Source organism: Panthera leo, chromosome A2, assembly GCF_018350215.1.
Source record: "Panthera leo isolate Ple1 chromosome A2, P.leo_Ple1_pat1.1, whole genome shotgun sequence".
NCBI lineage: Eukaryota > Metazoa > Chordata > Mammalia > Carnivora > Felidae > Panthera > Panthera leo.
Window position 1 is genome coordinate 33,540,589 of NC_056680.1, and position 25,397 is coordinate 33,565,985.

The following is a 25,397-nucleotide window of genomic DNA, read 5'->3' on the forward strand; positions in this document are numbered from 1 at the left end:
TGCATCGAAATGACCTCTAGAGAGCTTTAAGAAACCACCAGTGCCTGTGCCCAGGGTCCCTTCCTCCGCAGCCCCCCAGTCCAACGTTTTGATTTACACCGTCTGGGATGGAGCCTGGGCATCTAGGGTTTTTGTCTGTTTGTTTTTGGTTTTCAAGCTCCCCCGGTCATTCTACTGTTCAGCCAAGGATGACAGCCACTGCTTAGGGGTTTGCTTAGTGTTTCATGGGCTTGCTGCACCCAGCCCAGATAAAGAAACAGCCAACAAGAGGAAGAAAACCAATGCTACCGATTCACCACTGAGCTCTTGTAATAGGAATTCGCCTATGAGAAAGCTAAGGACCACCCCCCCCCCCCCGCCCACAAATATGGGGATGATCTATAAACTTCAACTAGGTCGCAAGAGAGGGAGCCATAATGGGTGTCTGCAAGTGAGGTCCCTTTTTTAGGGATGCAAACAGCCTCTGCGCCAGTCTGGCACCAACCCCCTCGGAACACAGCAGCAAGATCGGGCCAGCTCCATCTACACCGGAGGGAGCTCAGTAGAGAGGGTCCGTCTAAAATAGTATCTAGCAGGGGGCGCCTCGGCGGCTCAGTCGGTTAAGCCTCCAACTTCAGCCCAGGCCACGATCTCTCAGTGCGCGAGTGTGAGCCCCGGTTCGGGCTCTGTGCTGACAGCTCGGAGCCTGGAGCCTGCTTCCGATTCTGTGTCCATACCCCCTCTCTCTGTCCCTCTCGGAAATAAATAAACGTTAAAAATTTAAAATAGTATCCAGCACGTGGTATTCAGTGAATCCTCACAGCCTGCTGTATCGGAAACTACCTCTGTCTGGGGAAGTAAACTGAGGCCCAGAGAACACAGCAAAGGCGAGGATGAAGACAGGCTTAAGCGGAGATCCTTTTGAGCCAGAGGCTTCTTTAACCACCATGCAGAGCAGTCCCTCCCCATAACGCCCTATGATGCAGTCATTGATGGAAGCTGATAACACCCATCTGCACCTACCTTTTGCTTCAGTTACTTGGGGGAGGGAGCCTTGGACTCTACAAGCTTATCTGACAGCAGCCCAGCCATGTCCTTCCCCAACAATAAAATGTCTCTTAGCCCCCAAAGAGACTCTCCACCCACACAGCTGGGCAGAGACCAGTGGCCTCGAGGAAGGACACCTCATGCATGCCATAGAGCTGCCTGCTACCGGCCTTCACACACGCTGTCCGAGCTCCTGGTTGAAGGAGTTGAGGAGAAAGCACCACAGATTGGCACCTTTATCTCAGCTGTTTGGGCTTGAAAGGCATCCAGGAAGTGAGGAAACGGTGCGGGAATTTGCCTGGAAGCTGTGTGTTCGAGGCAGGTGGCCGCTGTCCGACAGGCTGCTGGAACATGTGCACTATCCATCCGCGGAGACCTGACAACAGACTTGTTTTCCTTCTCGGCGCCCCTAAAACATGGGCAACCGTAATCGGCTCAGAATAACTAACCTGCGGGTGTGATCAGGTGGTGAGGGGAGGGGCAGCCTGTTGTTCGGGACAGGAGAAAGACTTCCTGTGACTCTACATTCACTAATGAAAATCACCGAGGGGCTGCTGAGAGTCCGATCACCCGACAGCAATGTGGCAGAGGCCTGCACTCGGCTTTAAGAGATGCCTCTGCCCTGGGTCAAGCATCTCATGTGCACTGCTGAGCAGCCTGGCTGCAGTCCCCAGGCCTCTCCCTCCTGACACAATTTGATAGGTCGACACGTGACATTACAACATCCTACCAGGCTCCCAGACCACATACTTCCATGTACACGGGGAGTGCAAAACCCAAAGGTGGACAGAAGAGAACTCAAGATCCACCTGTGCCACTTACTGTGTGACCTCAGGCAACTTTCTTGCCCTCTCTGTGCCTCAGGTGCCTCATGGGTAAAATGTGCTTAGAACAGACCCTATGCCGTCTCCAGGGACTGCAGAGGCAATATAATGGGAGGACGCCTGTGAAGGCACCTGGAGCAGGGCCCTCCGTCAGGGAACCACACAGACTGAGTTTCATCTCGGAAGGTGGAACCCTAAGAGATGGCTGATGTTTTTTGATCACTTCCGAATTGCAAAGAAACGGCGATTTTGTATGACGCCATGTAATGAGTAAAAACTCTTCTACCTTGAAGAACCCCTGCCTTTGGATAAGCAGGGTGAATCTAATATTCCCTCCATAACGCCCAACAATGACAGACCTTATGAAAGGAAGGCCCAGCATAAACGCAAACACATTTCTTCCACTTGGGCTATAAAAGCTGAAAATGGCTCCCAGGTGTGAGCAGACACAATAGGCCCTGCCTTCTCTGCAAGGTCACCATGCAGGTCAAAGTCAAGCCAGCCATTTTCGGATTAACTGCACACGCTCATGAGGCTTCCCCAGCGGTAAGTGGATTACAGAAGCCACCTGCAGGAAGTGGGCGAGAGGGAGGAGGAGGACGAGGAAATGGTCCCAGTTGGAAACAGACTGTTGATACGGCCAGCTCCTTTCACACAGGAGAGAGGGGGACTCTCGTGCAACCCCGGAAAGCGGCTCGCCTCCAGGCTGGGGCTCACGGAGCCCTGGAGGGCGTTCAGCACCCACCGCGGCGAGGACAGGCACTTCCCTGCAAGAGCCTGCACACCTCCCCAGCTTCCCTGTGCTCCCTGGATCTCACGCCCTACCGAGAGCTTACTGGTCATGAGAGAAAATGAGAAAGGAGAGGGGAGCCAAACACACAATAAAAGCCAGCTCTGAACAACAGAACCTACGCTACTGAGTTCCCAAAAAAGAAGTGACCTCCATGGCCACACTCCTATTTCACCGGCCTCCCCTTCCTCGGCTCCCCAGACCCACAGCTGGTGTTCGCTTCACTTTCTCAGCAAATGACTTGCAGATGACCGCTCATCTGGCTGACTCACTACCCCCACTCACAAAGAAATCAAAAAAAAAAAAGGGAAGAAAAGACAGAAGGAAAATGACAAGTCATGACTGTGTGTAATTTGGCAGGCGTGCGGGGAGAGGGGGGGGAGCCGGAGCTCCTTTCCCAGAGAAAGGCTCCCTTGGACTGGGGGCAAGAGGCAGCCTGCACGACAGAACCCCTGGGAAGTTTCCGGGACAGAGGGCTGCTCTCCCTTGTAAAGTGCGTGTTTAATTTTCTATCCGGAGGCTCACTGGTGGTATCCAGCCGGTGCAGGGTCTGCGTTTCTATGAACCGAGGGGTCCTGCTCTGCCTTCCAACAGAAGCGTGCTGGCCCTTCGCAGCAGCCTGCCTGCTGACAAAGGCAAACACGGGAATGGGGCGGACTGGCCTTAAAATGGAACTAGCCATGTCCCGTTCGTCCTCCCCCAAGCACCCGACACATTGGGCATCGGTCCAGCTTGCCAGGTGCTCCATCTGACGTCTGTAACTTACACTCTCTTGTGGGGGGAGAGAAAGGAGATCCACGTAAGGAGGAGCCTCAGCTAAAATGTCTGGGAAACTTCCCCCTCTTACACCAACCGTGTCTGTGTCAGCGGGGAAAAGCCCTCCTTACGGGCCTCCCCAGCCCTCGCTTGCATTGTGGCTGTGCCCCCAGCTTTCTCTGCAGCTGGCCTGCGGGTTCCTCGAGGGCAGAAGCCCCAGCCTGGGAGACATGTGTGGTCACGCTGGGCTTCACCTCACGGGAGCCCCTGCCGCACTGCACGTGAGCCCCTGGTCTCTCTCCATCCTGAACCCCCCCTAAGCCTCCTCCCCGGTCATGTCTTTTGCTCGGTGATGAGCAGGATGACGGCCTGGCCATAGCAGAAGGCAGGGAAACCAGGAGGTGAGTAACCGGGGAGGGGGGTGGGGTGTGGGGCAGCTGTGGGCCCTGGGTTTTGATCCCCCCCTTAGGGCAGGGGACGACTGCCCACCTCTCGGACCCTCCCTCTCACTTCCACCTGGAACAAAGCAGTGCACCATTCCTGACTTAGGCGGGGGCCAAGATTCATCTGGAAGCAGTGCCTGAATCGGCAGGAAGGTCAGTGCTAAGAGCACCTGCCGGCAACGGCTCTTCCTGCCCAGGGCGGCGGGGTGCTACGCTGAGCCGAGCCGTTCGTACCCGCACGCGGAGGCAGGAACAGGTCTCCCACCAGGCTGTTCACTCAGCACTGCGTGCCTCTGTGGTAACTGGGGAAGGTTGGCTGGGAGACCACAGCCATCACCAATACACAGCAAATTAAGTGACAGACTTCTAACAGCCAGAACCCTTCTGCCCCTGCTCATTCATTGTCCACTGCCCCCAGCACCGTCGTCAGAAGTAAATGCCTAACCAGGATTTTTGAGCCCCACTGTTCCAAACAAATGCCTTTGCCACACCTGCAACATGAGGAAGTTGTCTAAGTAGCCTACTGCCCTCCAAAAGTTAAGCAGCTTTGTAACGACTCCACACGTGAGTCTTGGAGGGCCGCTCCGTCCGCCCCATCCCTGTGTGAGCCCAAGCCTTCTAGGTGATTCTGACAGGTGGCTCAGTTTGAGAATCACACAGGTGATGGGGAAACCACCATCTCCCAGGGGAATGGCTGTGATGTTTCATCCAGAGCAAAGATTCGGTTCACACCAACAATCTCGGAGCAAACAAGGCAGAAAGTGAGCATGTCTCTGAAGACACAGGAGAGGAAGCACAGCCCCCTTTTTATACATAATGTGTTTTCTGACTAGGGCTATAGCTTCCCTTTAGTGTCTGGGAAATGAACAGGCTGCAGACTGCTCAAGAAACAAGGACAGTCACTTAAACTCAACTTGGGACTTTTTTTTTTTTTTGAGAGACAGAATGAGAGAGTGAGCACGCACATGTGATAGAACATGAACGGGGCGGGGCAGAGAGAGGGGGAGAGAGAATCCCCCGCAGGCTCTGCACTATCAACACAGAGCCCAACAGAGGGCTCAGTCTCACGAACCGTGAGATCATGACCTGAGCCCAAATCAAGCGTCGAATGCTCAACCGACTGAGCCACCCAGATGCCCCATCGACTTGGTACTCTTACACACAACTTTGCTCAGTTCTTGCCGAAAGTGTCTCAGTCACTGTGAACTCCACACTCCTGATGAGAATGCATGAAAAGATGCCAATGACCCAGACAGGGTATCCTTTTACACCAAAACCAAAACCGACTGGCCTTCCTTCACCAGCCCGGCTGAAGGGTATTCTCAGGTGGAGGGCGGCTCCAGGCTCTGAGCTGTCAGCACAGAGCCCGACGAGGGGCCTGAACTCATGAACCATGAGATCATGACTTGAGCCGAAGTCGGATGCTCAACCGATGGAACCACCCAGGTGCCCAAGGGTTTCCTTTTTTTTTTTAATAAATTTTTGTAATGTTTATTTATTTTTGAGAGAGAGACAGAGCATGAGCAGGGGAGGGGAGGAGAGAGAGGGAGACACAGAATCCGAAGCAGGCTCCAGGCTCCGAGCTGCCAGCACAGAGCCCGACGCGGGGCTCAAACCCACGAACCGTGGTGAGATCATGACCTGAGCTGAAGTCAGACACTTAATCAACTGAGCCACCCACGCACCCCAAGAGAAAGTTTTAAAGGCAGCTAATTGAAGAGAAAGACAAGAGGCCTCATCCCAACTCACTAGATGGAGGCTCTCTCTCTCTCTCTCTCTCTCACACACACACACACACACACACACACACACACACACACTTCTAGGAGCCCCAGCCAGCTACGTATTATGCAGCGTAATGTCACTTGTACTGTACCCCTGATCACTAAAAACCTGGCTCAAATCTCCAAGAGGACCCTCACTTCTGAAGCTGAGTTCTGATTCCCTTTCTCCATGGCTTCTGAGCCCTCTGAGAGAGTAATTCCTCCCCTCCGCCCTGAGCGACCATGGCCTCCGAATCCTCATCACCGCCTCCCCAGGGAGGCCTGCTCTTTAATTACACTTTAATGTGAATTGATCTTTGCTTTAATGAGCCTGTAAAGAAGATTGATCTGGGGCCTCTTTTTTTCTAGAGGTTTACCAGGCAGGCACGTGGAGAGTTAAGTACTAGTATTGATTTTACTTCCCCAGAAGAATCAGCAGAGAAGAGCCAGCCCTCCATCCTTCACGGCCTCGGGCTCACTCAGCTCCACCCAGGGCTCCTACCACTTAACTGGCTCTGAGTGGGGTCACAGATAGGACACCAGGTTTCATTTGTGCCAGGTTCTATTCTCCATAAGTTACAATAAAGAAATGTTAAATACACCATCCCTGTTATTTAATCAATTCTTCGTTAGCTAAGAAGAGGTCGCAACAAAATGTGTAACTGTGGAGATTTACACCCACCTCCGGTATTTTTATTTATTCACATTCTGAGTCTTCCAGATACACCTGCTAACATGAGAGAAAAATACTTTTCTCAAAAACAAGTTAGTTTTCAGATTAGTGACTGCCATCTAAGGAGATGGGGGAAATCACTGCCTAAAGGGCATGAGGTTTGTTTTCAAGGTAATGAGAATGTTCTGGAATTAGAAATTGGTTGGGGTGCCGGTTAAGTGTCTGACTTCGGCTCAGGTCATGAATTCGCAGTTCCTAGGTTCAAGCCCCATGTAGGGCTCTGCTGAGAGCTCAGAGCCTGGAGCCTGCTTCAGATTCTGTGTCTTTCTCTCTCTCTTTCTGCTCCTCCCCTGCTCGTGCGCGCTCTCTCTCTCTCTCTCTCTCAAAATAAGCATTAAAAATTAAAAAAAGAAACTGGTGATAGCTAACACTGAGAATGTACTAAAAAGCCGCTCTAAAGTGCTTAAAGCAGCGGGTTTTACATTATGATAATTTTATCTCAATAAAAAAATTGTTTTCACAAAAAATTTTTTCAAGACTAGAAGTAAAAAGTGTTTCGACGTGTTTTCAAATACAACAGAAACCTAAGGGATTCTAAAAGTACTATTACAGGGCCGCCTGGGTGGCTCAGTCGGTTGAGCCTGTGACTTTGGCTCAGGTCATGATCTCACGGTTCGTGAGTTCAAGCCCCGCGTCATTGAGCTCTGTGCAGACAGCTCTGAGCCTGAAGCCTGCTTTGGATTCTGCGTCTCCCTCTCTTTCTGCCCCTTGCCCGTTTACACACTCTCTCTTGATAATAAATAAACATTAAAAAAAAAAAAAAGTACTATTACAGAGTCCCAAGCAATTGTGTGAAACTAATCTCCACCTAGCTCTCCGGTCTGACGTAGGCCAAAGGTGGAGGAAAATGAATGAAAACACATGGTTAAGGGACAAGGTCTAAAATATACATCAACTGGGGGACACTTGGCTGGCTCAGTAGGCAGAGGATGCGACTCTCGGTCTCAGGGTTGTGAGTTCGAGCCCCATGTGAGCTCGAGCCCCATGTTGGGGAGAGAGATTAGTTAAAAAAGCAAACAAAAAACAACTACACACACACACACACACACACACACACACACACACACTCCAACTGGAAAAGAAGTCACCTGGACAAAGCCCAGGGCTGAATGGGAAACATGTTACAGCTGACACGCATGAGACAAAGAGCTGCCCTGCTTTAAAGCTAATGTCGATTTCACAGCAAGCTTTTTACTCCCAGGACTGAAAAAAGTCCAACTGCTTCGACTGTAACCAATCTTCTCAATGATACAAGTGCAGTAACACCACAGGAAAAGCGGAAATTTTTCTTCACCAGAAATGTCACTTATGCATCAGACAAAATTACTGTTGCCGTGGGAATCGTAACATGAGTTTCCTGGACCTCAAATTAAAAAAAAAAAAAAAATCCAAAAAACAGACACATAAAAATCTACCAGCAGATTTTGCCCCCGTTTAACAAAACTCTGTTTCTTTTTCTGAGAACTTTTTTATCAAATTAGCTCCCTCACTCCCCAACCCAATCCTATTAACAGCTTTTCTTGAGTTTCATGCTTTTTTGTTATTAAGAACAAATGGCTTTGGCATTACCCTCAACGCAACACAAATAAATCTGCTCTCTGACAAATACTTTAATTGAATTAGATTCCTTTAATCAGAAAGTATTAACCAATTGAAATTATACTCAGCGACTTCAGTTCCCAAAACTCCGCAAAAGTTTGTTTTGAGGCTCCGATAGTAAAGCCAGATGAAAACAAACCTTTTCCCGTGACGCCCTCCCAACCGTGACCCCTGGGAAGGAGGCCCCGAAGTCGGGGGCCGCCAAGCACCGTCGTGTGAGCGAGGAGCCGGGTTGCGGGCGTGGACGCGAGACACTGGAAACCAAGCATGGAGATGATGAGCTCGTTTGCAGAGGCAAACAAAATCTGGAGGCAAAAGTAATCACAGGCATCGGAGCTGCAAACCCCAAACCCAGACTTGTGTGGAAAGCCAGAGGGCTGCACGAGTGGTTATAGGATGCCAGTCCTGGTCGTTTCTCTTGTGGCGTTACTGCCCCCACTCCCAGTTTCCAGGTCACAGATGGACTACGGAAGCTGCAAGGGGTCCTTGTACCATCTGTCTCAGCCCCTTCATTCAACACACGAACAGAAGCGACCTGTCCCAGGTCACAAAATCAGCCGGAGCTCGGCATATGCCTGGTCTGTCCTTTCCCTGATGCACTTACCTATGAGCGTGTCCCAAGAAAGCTGTGCTGGCTTCTCTACCTCGGGTGGCCTCAGCCATCTGGTCCCTTCGCACATTTTTATTATTTTTCAGATCCTCTGCCTGCCCACAAAGGGAAGGCGAGATGGAAATAAGAATGTGGGGACCGGGATATTAAACGAGAAACTTACTGACCTCCGTGACCTGCGACATTTTCACACACTATGTCAGGGGCTTCCCAGACAGGACAGCATTGAATCCTCGTGAGGTCCCTCTCTGATGGCATCTGGGCCCCAACGTTGGGGCACAGAAGGTACCTACTACGTGTTTGCTGAACGTATGACACTTTTTAATTCAGTGTTTCTAAAGAGCCACAGACACACCAGCAAAACAGGCTCTTCAAGGCCTGACAGACTGGAATTATCATGTGAACAGAGGTGCTAAGGGCTTCACGGGCCAGGTGCTCGCTGCTTACTTTCTCCCCTGTCCTTTGCTTGGTCCCCTTGACAAACAGCAAGGCATGAAGGACGGAAGCAAAACTATCTACGCAGATGGCATGCTGTGAACCTAGCTTTGCAGGCACTAAACCCAGGGAACACAGGCCCCCCCCCCTCCCCCCCAGAGAAAAGGAAGATAAAGACCCTTCAGTTTCTGTAGTTCCAGAGAAATCATTGACCAAGTCAGATGGAGACCAGCTTCAGGCCAAAGAAGCGGCTGCCAATACTAACTGGCATTTTCCAAACTCCATTGAAACCAGGAGGGAGTCTTTATTTTTTTCCCCTGCTTTACAAAGTTTAACGCTGTCTAATTGGAATAGCAGGAACGAGGCCAACCGGCCCCACTGGCTCCAGGCACTTGGGCCAAGGAACAGAAATGTATTTTTAGTCAGCAGAGCAAAGCGTGATTCAAAGTGCACCAGGCCCTCGGGGCACGCTGGGGGCCCTGCCCGTCTCTGGCACAGGGAGGCACAGAGTCACCTGCCACACGCCGGCACCCAGCGCACGGGGGCAGATGAAGGAAAAGAGCACAAGCTCGGGCATCGGTGTCCAGTCTCAGTCCCACCTCTCGACTGTGCAACTTACAGGAACTCAGGGAGCCTTGGTCTCCTGTTGGTGACAGGAAGATGTTCTGTGTCCCTGGTTTCCTCACCAAGCGAAGAGCAAGGGGCCTGAAGGCAGTGTGTCTCACACTTGGATGAGTGTGCAAAGGGCCAGGATTCCAGCAGGGCAGGGCTAGGATGGGGCGTGAGATTCTGCATTTCTAACGAGCTCAGTGCCGACAGCACATTGCTGGCCCAGGAACCACACTTTAAGTAGCAAGAAGTTAAAAGCACCGTCTAGTGCTTTGCTCTATGAATATACAAGCGAGCATCACATCCTTAATTCGCCTCAGGTATGGGTAACTTAGGGAATTTAGCCCACAGGTAAACACTTTCCAGATGCTGGACACACAGGCAAAAGGGTCCAAAGACAGAGTTAGACCCTTGCCTGTCCGTCTTGGGCCAGAAGGCCACAATCTTCTTTCTATCACGTCACAGAAATGAGGACTGACTCACACATCCTGTGGCCCTACAGGTAAGATCATGCCAATGCCCAAGGGGCTATGTGACAAGTAGCCACAAGCCAGAAGCAGCAGCCCCCATCCGTCTAACACCTGCTATGTTTGTGCATGACGCCTGAGTCGTGTATACTACACTGCACTTCTCCCCAACCTCTGGCTCACTTTCCCCATGTGTACAATGGGTTAAGGAAATTTTCTGCCAACGAGGAACATGAGGTCTGGAGGGAGAGAACGGTTGGTCAGGACATGGAGCTGGGGCCACAATTCTAACCCCTTGCTCTCTCAACCCTGCAAGGCCTTGAATAGGGGTAAGCCCAAGACCACATCTCGTAAGGACAGAGCACCTCCTGATCACAGGGCTTGCTGCGAGCAGAAACCTGACACCTGTGAGCTCCAACAGCCATCATAAGGATGATGTCTTCCCAAGTCCCTCTGCTCCGCCTGTCAAGCCTTGGTGTCGAGAAAAGGTACTTGCAGATGAGCGAACGAGTTGTATATAATACCAGCAAAATCAAAACCAAAGGAAAATAGGGCTGGAACAGAAAAAGGAAATTCAGTGTGAAGACAGCAGTGCTCCGCTGAGGAAGCTGCCCACAGAATCTGGCGGAAAAATTGCTGGACTCACAATGGTTCATCTGGAAAGACCCCTGGTCAGGCGTCAAGCAAGCAAGCACCTGTAGCGGAGGGCTAGAGTGGGCGTACCTCCCGGGCAAAGGCTCCTAGTGGCTCACACAGTAACACGCCCCCACAGCATCCCTCCTTTCTCTTCCATTCCAGTCCCTTTACAGCCTTTCTCTTTTCCAGTGTGTTGTCTAACGCTTGACCACGTCGACTACTCCCGTACTTCCAAGCTGATTTCAGACGCCTGGGGGGATTCTCTTTTTGAAAGCGGTACAAGTGAACTGGGTCACGTTCCCAGATTTTGTGCCACAAACAGAAGCTCACTGTCTTGTAATTCACATGGCTTCCTTTAATCATAGTTCGTTCACTCTAAGTTACAGTTTAACCACTAGGACCAAGAAATTTCCTAATTCTATGTACCTCTGGCCATGGATAAGACCAATTTCCCACCCCCGTCCCCACATTTGGTGAGGTTTTAGTTCTGCAAACCCAACAAGAGCATGCAAGGCATTTGTCACGAGCATTAGGGCTATGTGAAGAAAGGCTGTTCTCCACCAGTGAGCACGGGGACCCAAGTGTTCCTGCCACCAAACGTCAGCGAGAGAACACCACGGCCTCATGAGCCCAGGGTTCCCCGTGTGGCACCACTTACAGAAAGAGAGAGACGACGTGGGATGAAGCAGCACCCAGGGACGGTATGGCTGTCAGCTCGTTGTTATTGAGGTACCTGTGAAAACAATAAGAAATTCATCATTTAAATTAGCCGGAAATTTCCTACTGCAAAGTAAACAAAAAAAACAGTGCTGAGTTGGCTACTGTGAGACGATATTACAATGTTCGACACAAGATAAAGAATTTTAAAAGGACTTTTGAAAGGTAGAGAAGTCCCGTGAGGTCACAAAACCCAACTACGTGTCACAGCCACGGTTTAGCGATAAACACTCAGGGGAAGTTACCTGTCTTCCAGATTCTCGTCTAGCTCAGAAATCGGCGCTAGCAAACAAGGATCCAGGACAAGAGCACAGAGACCGTCGACGAGAATGCTCCTCGTGGGCTCAGTCAGCAAAGGCCTTGGAGAGAAAGACCATCCCTCCCTGGTTGTTTTTACGTGTCTGTGACATGGAGCTCTGCGAATTTCAGCTCTGCCCTCAGCCAAGCGCAGACACCTCGCACCCAGAGCTGCCTCCTCACCCATGGTTGGAGTTCCCAGGAGCCTGGGACACGCGGGCCAGTTATCCCAGTGCCTCGGCTGTGCAATAAATAACAAGGAAGCTGGACTCGTGCAGTCTCATCTACTTGTGATTCCAGCCTCCCTGAACTCTGATGAAGCCTCCAAGCACGTTTTCCAGGAATGCATACATATAGACACACACTGCTTCACGAAGACGTTTTGAAAATCCTCCACAGACCAGATGTGCTCTCCAAGACCCTTTCTGGCTCCAACAGTGTAAATCTGTGTTTCCAGAGTTCTTACCTCTTAATGAACGGGAAAGCCCGCAAACCCAAAACACAGTTCGCTGGGTCTGCCCACCCCCCCCCCCCCCAGAGGCTTTGCAATCCAGCCTCCTTACGTGGACATGTATTTCCAAATCTGGGAAGACCCAAAATCAGACTTGCAAAGTGAGCCCAAAAATCCTTAAAGAAGCCAGAGCACAGTGATCCAGCTTTCTGCCGGGTGACAGGCTGGAAAGAAACTGTATCTGAGATGCAGAATCAAACGGGTAAGGCTGAGTTATCTTCTATTTTGTTTAAGGGTGTGTCTTACATGGACCATCTTATTACCGTTTGAAGACAAGGCCACTGAAACGGCAGCTGCACTCATACAAGTATACAGCTAGCCTTTGCTTGAATAGAATAGTCTGGTTTTCTGCCATCTTCTATAGATATGAATGGGAAGGGGGAAAAAAAAAAAGGAAAAGGCCTTGAATCATCCCATTTGCTTTCTGCAGTGCCAGAGCCGGTCAGAGATGAGGCTTGGCAATTACTGGGCCGTGGGACACAGAACGTCTGTTTCAATAGCTTCATGACTGAAGCATCTGGCAGAGAGAAAGCAGATCCGTATCATGTGGCAAATCCCTTCTTCACTTAAAGGGCCCTTGTCTGTGTATTGAAGTAGACAATTAATTACTTTAACAGCCTCTTATCTGACTGCCCCCGGAATCAGATGGTTTCTGCTTCACCTCTTTGCTCCTCCAATGATGCAGCGATCCATTTCCTAGCTTGATGCAGGGATGATGAACACTCTCCATCGCTTTTAATCTCTCCTGATACCTTTTCACGGTATCATCCACACACTTATTACTAGAGGAGACCCTCAGATCTTCACAGAGCAAGAAAAACTAAGGTCAGGGCCTGCTGCCAATAAGGTAGCGTGCATAAGACCTCTTCAGTGCCTAGAGATCTGTTCTACAACCCAGGTGATGGGGCATAAGAATACTAATGTTGGTAGCAGCTAACCCACAGAGGGGCTCTTATGTGCCAGGCATGGCTCTAAGAGCTCTTCAGTGTATTAACTCATCTTTAGACCCTGAGGGGGTAAGTCCATGCACATTCCTGTCGCACCAAAGGGGAAATGGAAATGCTGAAATGTCGAATAATTTGACGGTCATCTGCATTAAGTGGAGGGGCCCAGGAAGTGTAGCCGTCAAGTTTAGGTCCTTAACCACTCACTACCCTTTATTTCTTTGTAATTGCAATAGCAACTCCCCGTGCATGATGCAACTTCACTACAACTCTGAGTTAGGTACCAGGTTCCACGACTGATCCCTCCCCTACAGCTACATGCTGTAAGTCAGGTTCCGGTTGCCATCACGAGGCTAAGGCCACACAAATAGACAGGGGTGCAGAGATAGAGCTGAACCCAGGAATGACTACAAATCAGAGGAGAGCAACGAGTGGAAACGCCGACAGGACACGAGGCTCCTAAGCCCTCAGGTGACATGTGGTTGTGCTTCACTCTGCTGGAACAAACAGCAGGGACCTCTCTGCAGGAGAACGTGTGCTCAGCGAGATCCGTCTAGGCCAGCCCCACTGCACACATGACAGACTGCTCCGCCCAATTTCACAGAAATCAATGAATGAGGAAAAGAGGCAGCATTGACTCAACTGCTGAAAGTGGAGTGCACAGGGACAGGGGACCAGTGCTACAGATAAAGGGGGCCCTGCAGATCTAGAGTGGAGGCTCCGAGCGAACGGATTTAGGCAGAGATCATGGGCTGTCTCTCAACAGGGCCGTGCCATTTACACAGCGGACAGTTGGAGCCCCAAGGAGAGGAATGGCATGGCACGTGTGCCCCTCCATCAGTCCTAAGAACCGCGAGCTGGATGGAAGCCCATCGGCGTCACCGGTGCTGGCTTTCTCTCTGTGCGCTCACGCCCTGTAGGTATGACGACAGTATCCTCAGAAGGCAGCGAAGACTGCACTCACTCTGAGATAGGACCGACTTGCCAGACGGAAATAGAGACTGGTCAAAAATAGCACGGCCAGAGCTCAGACGGAAAGTTTAGCACAGTCTCCACGAATAAGCAAACTGGAGGAATTTAGGACAGGGCTTGATGAAGTCTTCTGAGTATGTAGGGTTGTGCAGTTCGCTACCCTGCATACTCCCCCCACATTTGCTCCCAGCCAAGGCCCTAAAAATCCTCAAAAGTCTGGCTTCTTGAACTGCCTTTTCCTGATGATCCAGGGACCAAGAAGTCCCTCACTCAGGTGCTTTTGGACCACGAATCATGGCCCAAGCCTGGAGCTGGAACAGGTGTAAAGAAGGTAAATGGGGCTACAAGGACTGCCTGACCCTGGGCAGAACCTGGAGGTGGGCCTTTGCCACCTCAGCCATCGTAAGGTCCGCAGAGGCCTTCTGGGCTCTTACTGAAATTTCCAGTTACTGGGCTTGCTGAAAGATGCAAAACGTTAAAGAGGGCATTCACTTCACAGTACTTTAATTATTATTATTAATTCATTCAAATGAGGCTTCAACAAACAATGAAAAACAAAGCCAAGAGGTGACTGTGGATTACAGTGCTTTTTGGCCTTTGTATATTGCTGTATTATTTATTGAATTGCTAATATACGCACACAGAGAAAGTTTCAAACTGTTTCAAAAAAAAAAAAACACCAGGAATATCCAGTAAAAAATGAAGCTTCCTTGCAATTCAGTCCCCTGGTCTGCCTCCAAGAGGAAGCGCCCGCCACTAGCTCCTAAAGACCGTGCACGTGTTTTTCTTTTACATAGATACGCGTGAACTATACGGACTGGTCTGCACGACCCTTTTCCTGAGTCATGTATCTTGCAGACCTCCATCATTCTTTGCCACCTGCTGAGAACTCCTCTGTTGGCATCAATGAACTATCATTTATTTAGCCAATCCACTATTGGCTGTTTCCAAACACAAAGAGAGCTGCAATTAATAACAAAGTTGGGCAGGAGGCTGAAATTTCAGTTAGCCTTGCTTCTTCAAAGGGAAGAAGTCCTCCCTAGCAGGTAGGAGTACAGACTTTAGAGGCAGACCACTTCATCAATAACTATTATCAGGGCTTTTAGCTACTTGAGAATTAGGTACACTAAATTATGACTCCGGCAAGACTTTATGATGTAGAGTTTCTATCTCAGATGGCCAGATGTATTTTTTTTTTTTTTTTTTTTTTTTTTTGTAGAGTGATTGAGGATATAATCACCGTAAGTTAACAATTATAAGCAGTAAGGGTGAACTCTATGCACCGGGCTCTCTGCTGAATGCTTACAAGCACTATCTCACTGAATAACATGTCAATCCTTTAAGGAAGGTACTAAAGGATCACCCTACCTTAAAAGATGAAACTGAGGCACAGTTACAGAGCAGCCAAGTGTGGATAATTAGGAGGGAATTTTACAGTTAAGATTTTCTTTTTTAATACTTATGCATTTATCTGGAGAGGGAGGGAGCATGTGTGTGCACTCCAGTGGGAAGGGGAAGAGAGAGAGAGAGAGAGAGAGAGAGAGAGAGAGAGAGAGAGACAGAGCAAGGGAGAGAGAATCCCAGGCAAGTTCTACACTGTCCCCGCAGAGCCCGACGCAGGACTCGAACTCATGAACCCCTAGCCAAAATCAAGAGAGTCGGACCCTTAACCGACTGAGTCACCCAGGTGCCCCTACAGCTCAGATTTTCAAATCGGACAGCCCTGGGTTTATTCAACCTCAGTCCTACCCTTTAGCAACTGAATGGCCTCCAGCATGCTCCTTAACCTAACTGTGCCTTAGTTTCCTCTTCAAAAAAATGTAAACAGCACAAGTATCAACTTCATAGGGTTGTGGCAGGACCTGGCTGAAATAATTAAACCTAGCGGCTTCGGCCAGAGCCAGAAATAGAGTGAATGCTTAACAGGTGGTGGTAATTCACAGCCAAGTAGCTGCGCCTCAAAAAGCTAGCCCTCGTTATTTCCCTCCTCCCTCCCACACACTGAGGGGTGACACATCAGAGGGTGAGCCCTAAGTACCCAAAGGCAGGGCACACTCAGGCTCCCTGGCCACCCTGAGGAACACTTCAGGTCGACGGCCCTGGAAAGCACGCAGCAGCGCCCACGGGGAGCACTGGCGGGCCAGGCGGCGGTCACGTGACCCGCATGCAGTTCTTAAAGAGGACGGTATAAATAGCCCCTCTTATTAATAGAGAAGCCTGGCCGTCCAGGCCCCCTGGCTGGAGGCCCTCCGGGTGGGTTTTCCTCAGAGCTGTGGGCAGTGAAGGCTGTGTGGCTTGGCAGCAGCTGCTCGAGTGTCCCCGCGGCCTCTAGGGGCCTCCAACAGGCTTGCTTTCTCGCTCCAAGCGGCCAGCGATGGACTGTGGTTCCGGGCCTCCAAAATAAAACCACTGCTAAACCACCGCCTGCTTGCTTGGCCAGCCTGTGGTTCCCCTCTTGCTGAGGTTTCCAGACTCAGAGGGCTGTGCAGGGGTTAGGAGAGCTGACAGCTCCCGGGAAAGCCTCGAACCCAGTTAGTTTAGAAGCAATTTGTAGGCCAACTAGAGCTTTCTGCTTTACTTCCAAGTCGTCTCCCACCTCCCCACCCCTCCCCTCCTCACAGCCCCTTGACTGTCTGCTTCCAGGATGGATTAGAACTCCCTCCGGCAAACGCCTGGATCTTTATCAGCGACAAGTTCCACTGCTCTGGGCTCCAGGGAACCCGCCTACTAGTCCATCCCAGTGTGACACGAGGGACAGCAGGTGGTCACGGTGGTAGAAGGCTCAACCAACTGGCCCTTCAGGGTTTGGTTCTTAATAATGCACCAAGCTTGGGGGTTGTGTGGCTCCCAAAGTAGCAGAAGGGAAACGACACAGTACCTCCCCATGTGCGATGCCTTGGACCTCACTTCCAATGAACAATTACAGTACTATCGATAACGTGCCCACATACGTCCATGCTGCAGAAAGGGAAAAGCAGCAATGAGCTGCTTGGTAACTTGTCGAGGGACGCAGACCGGTGAGGGGCACAGCCAGAACTCAAACCCAGGTCTGTCTGCTACTAAAATGTGTGTCTTTCCCACTAGGTCACATGGTATCCGAGAGATGCGGTCTGTCTTTGCGACTACACGCAGGAAGGTAGTGTTGCCACACAAGGCACGGGACAGGCGTCCGCCTGGGGGAGCGCAGGCCCTGCTTACCACTTGCTGTGCAATTCCAACCAAGCCCCCACACTTCGGTTCCTTCAACTGAAGTCCTGCAAGGGTGGCAGTGACAGCAAGGAGCGGAGCAGCGCTTAGGCCGATGGCTAGCAAAGGTCTACCCTCACGAGCGCATTCGCGGGACGGAGGAGGACAGTCACACAGATGACAAACAGCACAGGACGCGGGTAGGAGCCTCACGCTGCTCACAAATGGCGACAGCCATTCTGAGGAGGGAGAAAAGTGCAGCCGGAGGGAGAAGAGGCTGGACAAGGAGGACAGTGCACGAGGGACAAGGGGTCCGGAGGAGTAAGAGGAAACAGTCTGGACCTAGAAAGAGAAGACTGGCAAAGAAAGAGTGATACCAGGAGATAAACACTGGATTTTCGGTCTTTCAAATCTTCAGGTGAAGGCTGCAGGTTAAGCGAGGCGTGCGGGAAGTTAGGGCAGCACGCTCCAGCGTTCCACTTAAGCGCAGGTCTGGGGCTCAAACGGACTGGAGTTCAACTCTCAGCTTCACCACCCTTCCAACACTGTGCAGGTTTATTTAGCCTCTCTGAGCTTCTGTTTCCTCCTCTGTTAAGTGGAGGAAGTCACTGTGAAGAAAGTAATTTGTGTCACAGAGGTGGAACAGGGACTGCGTGAGGTAGCACTCACCCAGGGGTTCGGCTCGGGCGCTGCTACGATGGCTGGACTGTTGCCAGGCAAGAAAATTATTTTAAGACTCATAACCAGCACCCCCAGTGAAGGAAACAGGTGGAAGTCCGATGCTCTCAGTTCCAGATCTGGGTGGGGTATAAGTTCCAAAAAGCACCAAGCAGAAGGGAACGAAAAGCCAGAGGTCAAGGGATCCAAAGCAAAAGCGGAAAGCCCACGTGGGGAAGGAAGAAATGTAACAAGAGAGCTGGAGAGAGAACAACATGGAAAATGTTCGCCGGAGCATCCGGCACAAGTCCAGTTGATGGCGGTCAATGATGGTTCCAACTATAACCCAATACAGCCCTCCAGGACCCAAGCCCTGGTCACAGCCCCTCCTGTCATGCATGCCAGGCATGGTCTCTGGTCCTGTTCCTTCCTGGAGCCCTGAATTTATATTTCCTCTAGCCTGCATCATTCACATCAGTTCAGGTGTGACCCTCCTGACCACCGGCGCTCCGTTACCACACCTCCATAATTTTAAAAGAAAAGAGCCTCCTATGACCCTGTCCTATTCCCCCCTTAACACTTACCACCAGTACATCTTACTATTTCCTTGTCCAGCGTATGTCTTCCCCCACCTTAACATAAGCTCTGTGAGAGGAGAGATTTGTCAGTAGGGCTGGGACTGGGTCAAGTGGGGCAGGACACACAGCGGGGCATGCCCAAAACCTCAGTGGCCAGGATCAAAGATATTTTAACGCGGTGTTCTTAAAACATCAAAATGAATGCAAAACAAAATCCATGACAAACAAAATATCAAGGTTTTCACATCAAGACAGGGTCATATCTTCGACAGTGCTGTGTCAATTCGTGCTAGAGACTGGAGCCAAAGGAAAGATCAGGAATGCTGATCCTGACTTTACGTAAACCATGTGTTTTATTCACCAAAGATTTTGTCTTGCCTTTGTGTTGAAATTTTTATTTATTTGCTTATTTTCTTTGAATGTCTCTTTTTGAGAGCGCGTGTGTGTCAGTGGGGGAGGGGTAGGGAGAGGGAGAGAGAGAATCCCAAGCAGGCTCTGTGTCGTCAGCACAGAGCCCAACTCCAGGCCTGAACTCTCGCACTGTGAGATCATGACCTGAGCTGGAATCAAGAGTGGGACGCTTAACTGACCACGTATTGGTATTTTAAACACTGTATTAAAACATTCTTCATCTCGGATGCGGAGTTTGTGGCATCCCCTTAACCGTGAGCACCTGACATCAACACCTCACTTGCCTCACCCCAGTCGTAGCCCCCATCTGTCTGCCCTACTCGTTCCTGTATCCCCAGCGCCCAGAGAAGTGCCTGGCACACAGGAAGTACTCAAGTCAATGTTAAATGAAAGCTTAAATGATGCCAAGAGAAATACCCCAATTTCAATTTTGTCCAATTCTAAAAGAAAATCTCTACGCTTTGAGACTTAACACACAGAGTCGAATATCCTAACCACGAACGGTAAAGACAGCCTAGGTCCAGAAAAGGCACTGGCTCCTTGATGGACTGGGTTAATCACACTGGGTGACCGTGATGGGCTCAAGTGTGTCTCCTTAAAATCCCTATTTTGAAGTCCTAGCCCTCAACACCTCAGAATGTGACTATATTGGGAGACAGAGCCTTTAAAGAACTTGTTAAGGTAAGATGAGGTCATATGGATGGGCCCTGACCCAATACGATTGTGTGTCCTTTTAAGAAGAGGACATTTGGACACACAAAAGAGGCACCAGGGACACACCCATATGAAGGAAATGCCACCAGGGAAGGCGGCGAGGAGGAGGCCATCACAAGCCCAGGAAAGAGCCTCGCAGGAAACCAACCTGCCAGGATCTTGGTCTTGGTCCTCCGGCCTCCACAACTGGGAGAAAATAAGTTTCTGTTGCTTACATAACAATAGTCTGTTGTGTTTAATTATGGTAAATTAGTGCAGTGACCTACCTCAGACTTCTTTGCTTCCTCCAATGGCTGTTGACCTTATAGGAAAATTAAGGTCCTGGACAGAGTATTCCCAAGGGCTCCTTCCAACTATGAAGTTCTTTTACTTTGGAAGTTTAAACATTTTTTTAAAGAGACATAGAAGTCATAAACACAATTTGGACAATGTGGACACGGGGGTTGGGGGTAGCTGCACCAGCTAATGAAATTAAATTTCCTCTAGATAAATCACCCAGCAATGAAATCAAAGAATAATAAACAAGGGCTTTTATCACTCACACAATGACCAAAGTGTGTAAAGCACTTATCTAATAAGATCTACTGAAAATACCTGACAATAAAAGCACCAGGTGAATAATTTACGGACTATCCACGTGTAGTAGTTTTACATAAAAATTAAAATGAGACTGTTTTAATATTTTAATGTACATGATGAAGTAGTCACAAAAGTAAGCGTAAGTCTTTACGTATTGTGCTAGTTTCTAAATTTTCTGCACTAGTTATGCATGACTTATGTAGAAGTTTCTCAAAAGTCCCCGTGGAACTGAAATTCCTGATAACACTGACATCTACGTTACAAGCAGAATTCTTTAGCCAAGAAGAAGGAAAGAGTGATGGCTGATTTAAAGGGCACTGCACGGAGGCCGGGGGCTGAGAGCTACAAAGGCAGTAGCAATGCCTGGCTCTGTTTGGAGATGGGAGGGGGAGAGCGAGCCTCTGTTGTCCACTCTTCTCTACCTGTTTCCTGGGATGCAGAAGGGGTGGGTTGGCCCGCATGCACCTGCTGAGAGGGCTGCTCTACCTCCCTGGCAAATGCAGGGAAGTACCACTGAGGTATGCCAACACAGCTGGTCCACAAGGTTTCCCACAAGGGAGGGGACCCTCCTAGACACCCACCATGCTCCGCGATTGCTCATGGATTGTAGCACACCCATCGCCGACTGCCTAGGAAGAGAGAGAGGCTGCAGCCAAGGAGCTCAGTAAGCCGTACAATCTGTCACCAACAGCCGGTACGCAAACGTTCTTTCCAACAAGGTTAGACCGCTGATCCCAGGAAGTGAGCAACGTGGCAACAGGAGAGGGTTTCCCAAGGAGCTCTGAGTCCCCCACGCCCAACCGCAGGTTTAAAAGAAAATACTCACACTTCCTGTAGATTCGGCAAGTCCTCAAAGCCCGCAGGATCAATCTCAGAAAGTCTGTTGTAACTCAGGTTTCTGGTCAAGGAAGAGCATTAAAAAAAAAAGAAAGAAAGAAAGAAAGAAAGTTAAATCAGCATGCAGCATTGTACCCCAAATTCAGCAATCTTTCTACTCCGCGCCCACAGGCCCTCTCCCTTAGAATTGCTCCTATCCCGTACAGGACTGTTAAGTCACCTTATCAGTAGTGACACTGACAGACCCTGCTTCTCCTCACTTGCAACCATCAACAAGTCACTGTGAAAATCTCAATCAATGAGGCTGGCTAAACCCAAATGGATTTCAATCCGTATCATTTCACCATTTGGCAACTTTTTTGATTTTTGATTTTTTGATTTTTTTGAATGACTTGGACATTTGCCCTTTTTAAATTTTTTTTGATCACCTTACCTCTTAATCTCTTTTTTTTTTTAAGTTTATTTATTTATTTATTTTGAGAGAGAGAGAACAAGTGGGGGGGGGGCGGGTAGAGAGAGTAGAGGACAGAGGATCCAGAGTGGGCTCTGTGCTGAGAGCAGAAAGCCCAATGTGGGGCTCAAACTCACCAACTGTGAGATCATGACCTGAGCTGAAGCCAGATGCTTAACCAACTGAGCTACCCCAGCACCCCTCCGCCAGGAAACTTTTTTTTTTTTAAAGTTTATTTATTTGTTTTGAGAGAGAGAAACAGAGAGACAGAAGGGGAGAAACAGAGAGACGGCGGTGGGGGGGGGGGGGGGGCGGGGGGAATCCCACATAGGCTCCACGCCATCAAAACAAAGCCCAATGCAGGGCTGGAACTCACAAACTGCAAGATCATCACCTGAGCCAAAACCGAGAGTCTGACGCGTAACCAACTGATCCACCTAGGCGCCCCTCTGTTTGGCAACTTTTAAAGAAATTCTAAAGTAAGCCAGACCTCCACCTACATTAGAGTGTGCCGATCCTAAAGTCCAAGGCTGGATCAGAGCCAAGGCTATTCTAAATGGCATTTTAAAAATTAGTATTTTACTCAAGCATCAAATATCAAGCAATAGTAAAGAAAAAAAAAGAGGGGCCAGGAACTGACCCTTTACTGTCTACAATCAGTGGCTCTCAACCAGGGATGACATTTGGCAATATCTGGAGACATTTTTAGTTGTCACAACTACAGGAAAAAGGGGGGCGGGAGGCTTGCTACACACATCCAGTGCGTGGAAACCAAGGACGCTGCTCAACATCCTACGATGGGCAGGGCAGCCCCTGACAACAATTATCCAGCTCTAAGTGTTCATGGTAATTATTCACGGGTTGAAAAACCCCTGCTCTAAGCAAGAACTTGCAACTAAAAATTGTTAAGATGCATACTCCAAGTTGAAGGACCTGTTTTGAAAGTGGACACCTTTCAAGTCCCTAATCATAAGACTATCCATGAACACACGGCATGCCTATCATCAATGAGTAAATACTGCGAGGGACAGTCACACAGGAGATTCATGGCCAGTTTGAACAAAAGGCAGTGAAAACCTCGCACGCGAGCAGCTTTCTGGAGAAGACGGCATCTGCCACGATCATTCAGGAAGTGCATCTCTCCGCTCTCACCCCCCAGCTCTACCCTGAGAGGTGCACGGAGCAAGCTGACCTGTGTTGGCTCAGCAGAGCTCTCGGGTCAGCCCTCAGCCCACACCAGCCTGATCTTTCAGAAGCAGAGATCCACAGACACGTGGTCCAAATGGGAACTTGGTGCACGTTACGCCTGCTCCCTGCCACCGAAATACGCCCAGTCCCACGTATGCCGAGCAGGTCAACGTTTTTCATCTCAGCTATTAATTCCACTGGCATCACTGCCAATTAACAGTACTGAGCATCATGAGTTTCCGGTCGATCATCTACACGGCACGTAAGTGGCAACTGGCTTTTAAACTCACTCCCTCCAGAGACATTCCAATCAATGCTAACCTAGAGCTGATGGCCATTTCTCTGACAACTCAAGACATTCATCTAAATAAGAATCAGACGACACTTGAAATTAATGGTACATCTGTGTTCAGGGCACAGCCTGAATTAAAAGCAATTTGTCCAGAGATTATGTTACTATAAAAACTGAAGGTGGTAATTTTTTAAACCACATATTGAAGTCAAGCGTGAGCTTGTCTGTGCTTGGGGGTATTTATGATCGGGTTCACAGAAATCAACAGGTTAGACTTGAAAGAGAAAATCCACAAATGGAGAGCAAACCCCTCCCCCCCATCAGAGGGGGACAGACTGAAATTTTATTCTATTTTGAGCATATTATCATCAACAAAGGGGGGGTGGAAATACTTTTTCTGGGTTTGGAGATAACGTGAGTTTACAATGTCTACAACGTTTGTGTATCATCTGAGCTGGAGGAGACATCAAGGGAAGACTCAGAAATCACAAAGGCCGGAGGCCTGGAAGGCAAGTAAGTCACAAGGCCGGCCACCCTGCCAGGTGTGCAAAGAAGCTTGACACAATAGTGCCGGCTTGCCCATCAACGGGGGGCGTTTGCTCCTGTCTCCAGACACGAGGGCAATGCAGACCAGTCTTCTCCATTTCCAAGAGAAGCTTAAATTCTGACTTATTAGGTGAAATCTTTTTAATTCTTACAAAACAGAAAAAAGAAACTAACTCGGGATGGGCCAAACATAACGTACCTGCAGGCCATATCTGGACTAATGACCACAGTTGTTAACCTCACATCTGGGCCATTGACTCTTCAGGCAATTAGGTCCAAAAGGAATGTCTTGCTTCTGGCTTATATACATGGCCAGGGGGGAAACCAGTCTCAGGCAATCAACTGGGAAACTATCTGGAATGAAATTACTTCCCTTATGTCCACATTCTTCACCAACTTGGTATTAGAAGAAAACCACTTTTATAATGTTTATTTTGAGACAGAGAGAGAGAGCGTGCGTGCAAGGGGCAGAGAGAGAAGGAGAAGTAGAGAGGGAGAGAATCCCACGCAGGCACCACACTGTCAGCGCAGAGCCCGATGTGGGGTTCTACCTCACAAACCGTGAGATCGTAACCCAAGCCGAAATCAAGGGTCAGACGCTTAACTGACTTAGACACCCAGGAGCCCCGGAATAAAACCATTTTTAAAGCATGACACCGCTTGGTCCATCATTCTTCTAAAGAGCAGACAACACTTATTTAAACTTCAATAATGTGTAAATTCTGCTTTTCAGACAAGGCTACTTGCAAAAGGGTCTTCTGTAAGCTAGCCTTATGAAGAAGCTGAATGGTGTCGGGACCTCGTATTGAGATTCTGGTAAACAGCAGGGAAGATGAAGACGCCTATAAGTGGAAATTTAAGCTCTCACTTGGGTCAGCCTGGATGAGGCCAGTCTCTTGACTTTCAGTGAACTAGAAAAGCCATGTTATCAACAAGTGAGAGTCAGCAGACTGGTCCTCAAGGGGAATTCTCTCAGAGGGCCTCTGAGCAGTTACAGAGAGAAGACGGGTTGAAGCTCAGGTCCCCTGGAACGGCTTCCCCTTTTGGACCCAGAGCTGCCTAGCTTTGAGGTCTGAGAAGTGACCGGTCCTGAAACCTGCGACACGCTGTTGATCTTCACCTGCTTTACCAGGAGATGGGCAAAGTGTTTACTGGAGCCTCCTTGACCAGCATCATCTGCAACAAAATCTTCAGAGACATTTTCTGGTTTGCTCGTCTCAGCCAGACACACTCTCAGCATGTTTTGTTTTGTTTTGTTTTGACTGTGGTAAAATACACAAAATGTTACCACCTTAACCACTTTTAAGTGTGCAGCTCAGGGGCATGAAGTGCAGTCACACTGTTGTAGAACCATCACCTGCATCCGTCTCCAGAACCTTGTCATCTCCAACTGCAACTCAGCACCTCGTAAACAACGGACTCCCCATGCTCCCCTCCCCCCGACGCTGGCACCTCCTTTCTACTTTCTGTCTCTCTGAATCGGACAACTCTGGATACATGTAAGTGGAACTCTACAGTATTTGTCCTTTTGTGTCTGGCTTACTTCACTTAGCATAAGGTCCTGAAGGTTTGGTTGTAGCATGTCAGAATTTCCTTCCTTTTTAGGGCTGAATATTATTCTATTTTGTGTGTGTCTACAGACACATAGCCTGTATTTTGTTTATCCGTTCAACAGCTAATGGACATCTGAGTTGTTTCAGATGGGCTACTTGGGCTATTATCAAGAATGCTGCTATCAGCACTGGGTTGGTTTTTTTCCCCCCTCCCACTATAATTTTTTATTGAGACATCACCGACATGTACCATTACATTAGTTTCAGGTACAC

The 25,397-nt window shown here is 49.4% G+C and overlaps 1 protein-coding gene across 1 annotated transcript in view; it reads right to left on the bottom strand.

Moving 5' to 3' along the window:
- The window catches only part of LRIG1 (leucine rich repeats and immunoglobulin like domains 1), a 114,692-nt gene that overhangs the window by 54,595 nt on the left and 34,700 nt on the right, over positions 1 to 25,397 (bottom strand). Inside the window, exons 2-3 of the mRNA XM_042929924.1 lie at positions 21,084 to 21,155; positions 11,350 to 11,424 (exon numbers count right to left, since the gene is read on the bottom strand). Of these exons, the coding sequence (XP_042785858.1) occupies positions 11,350 to 11,424; positions 21,084 to 21,155 (147 nt within the window). The remainder of the gene's footprint in view (positions 1 to 11,349; positions 11,425 to 21,083; positions 21,156 to 25,397) is intronic.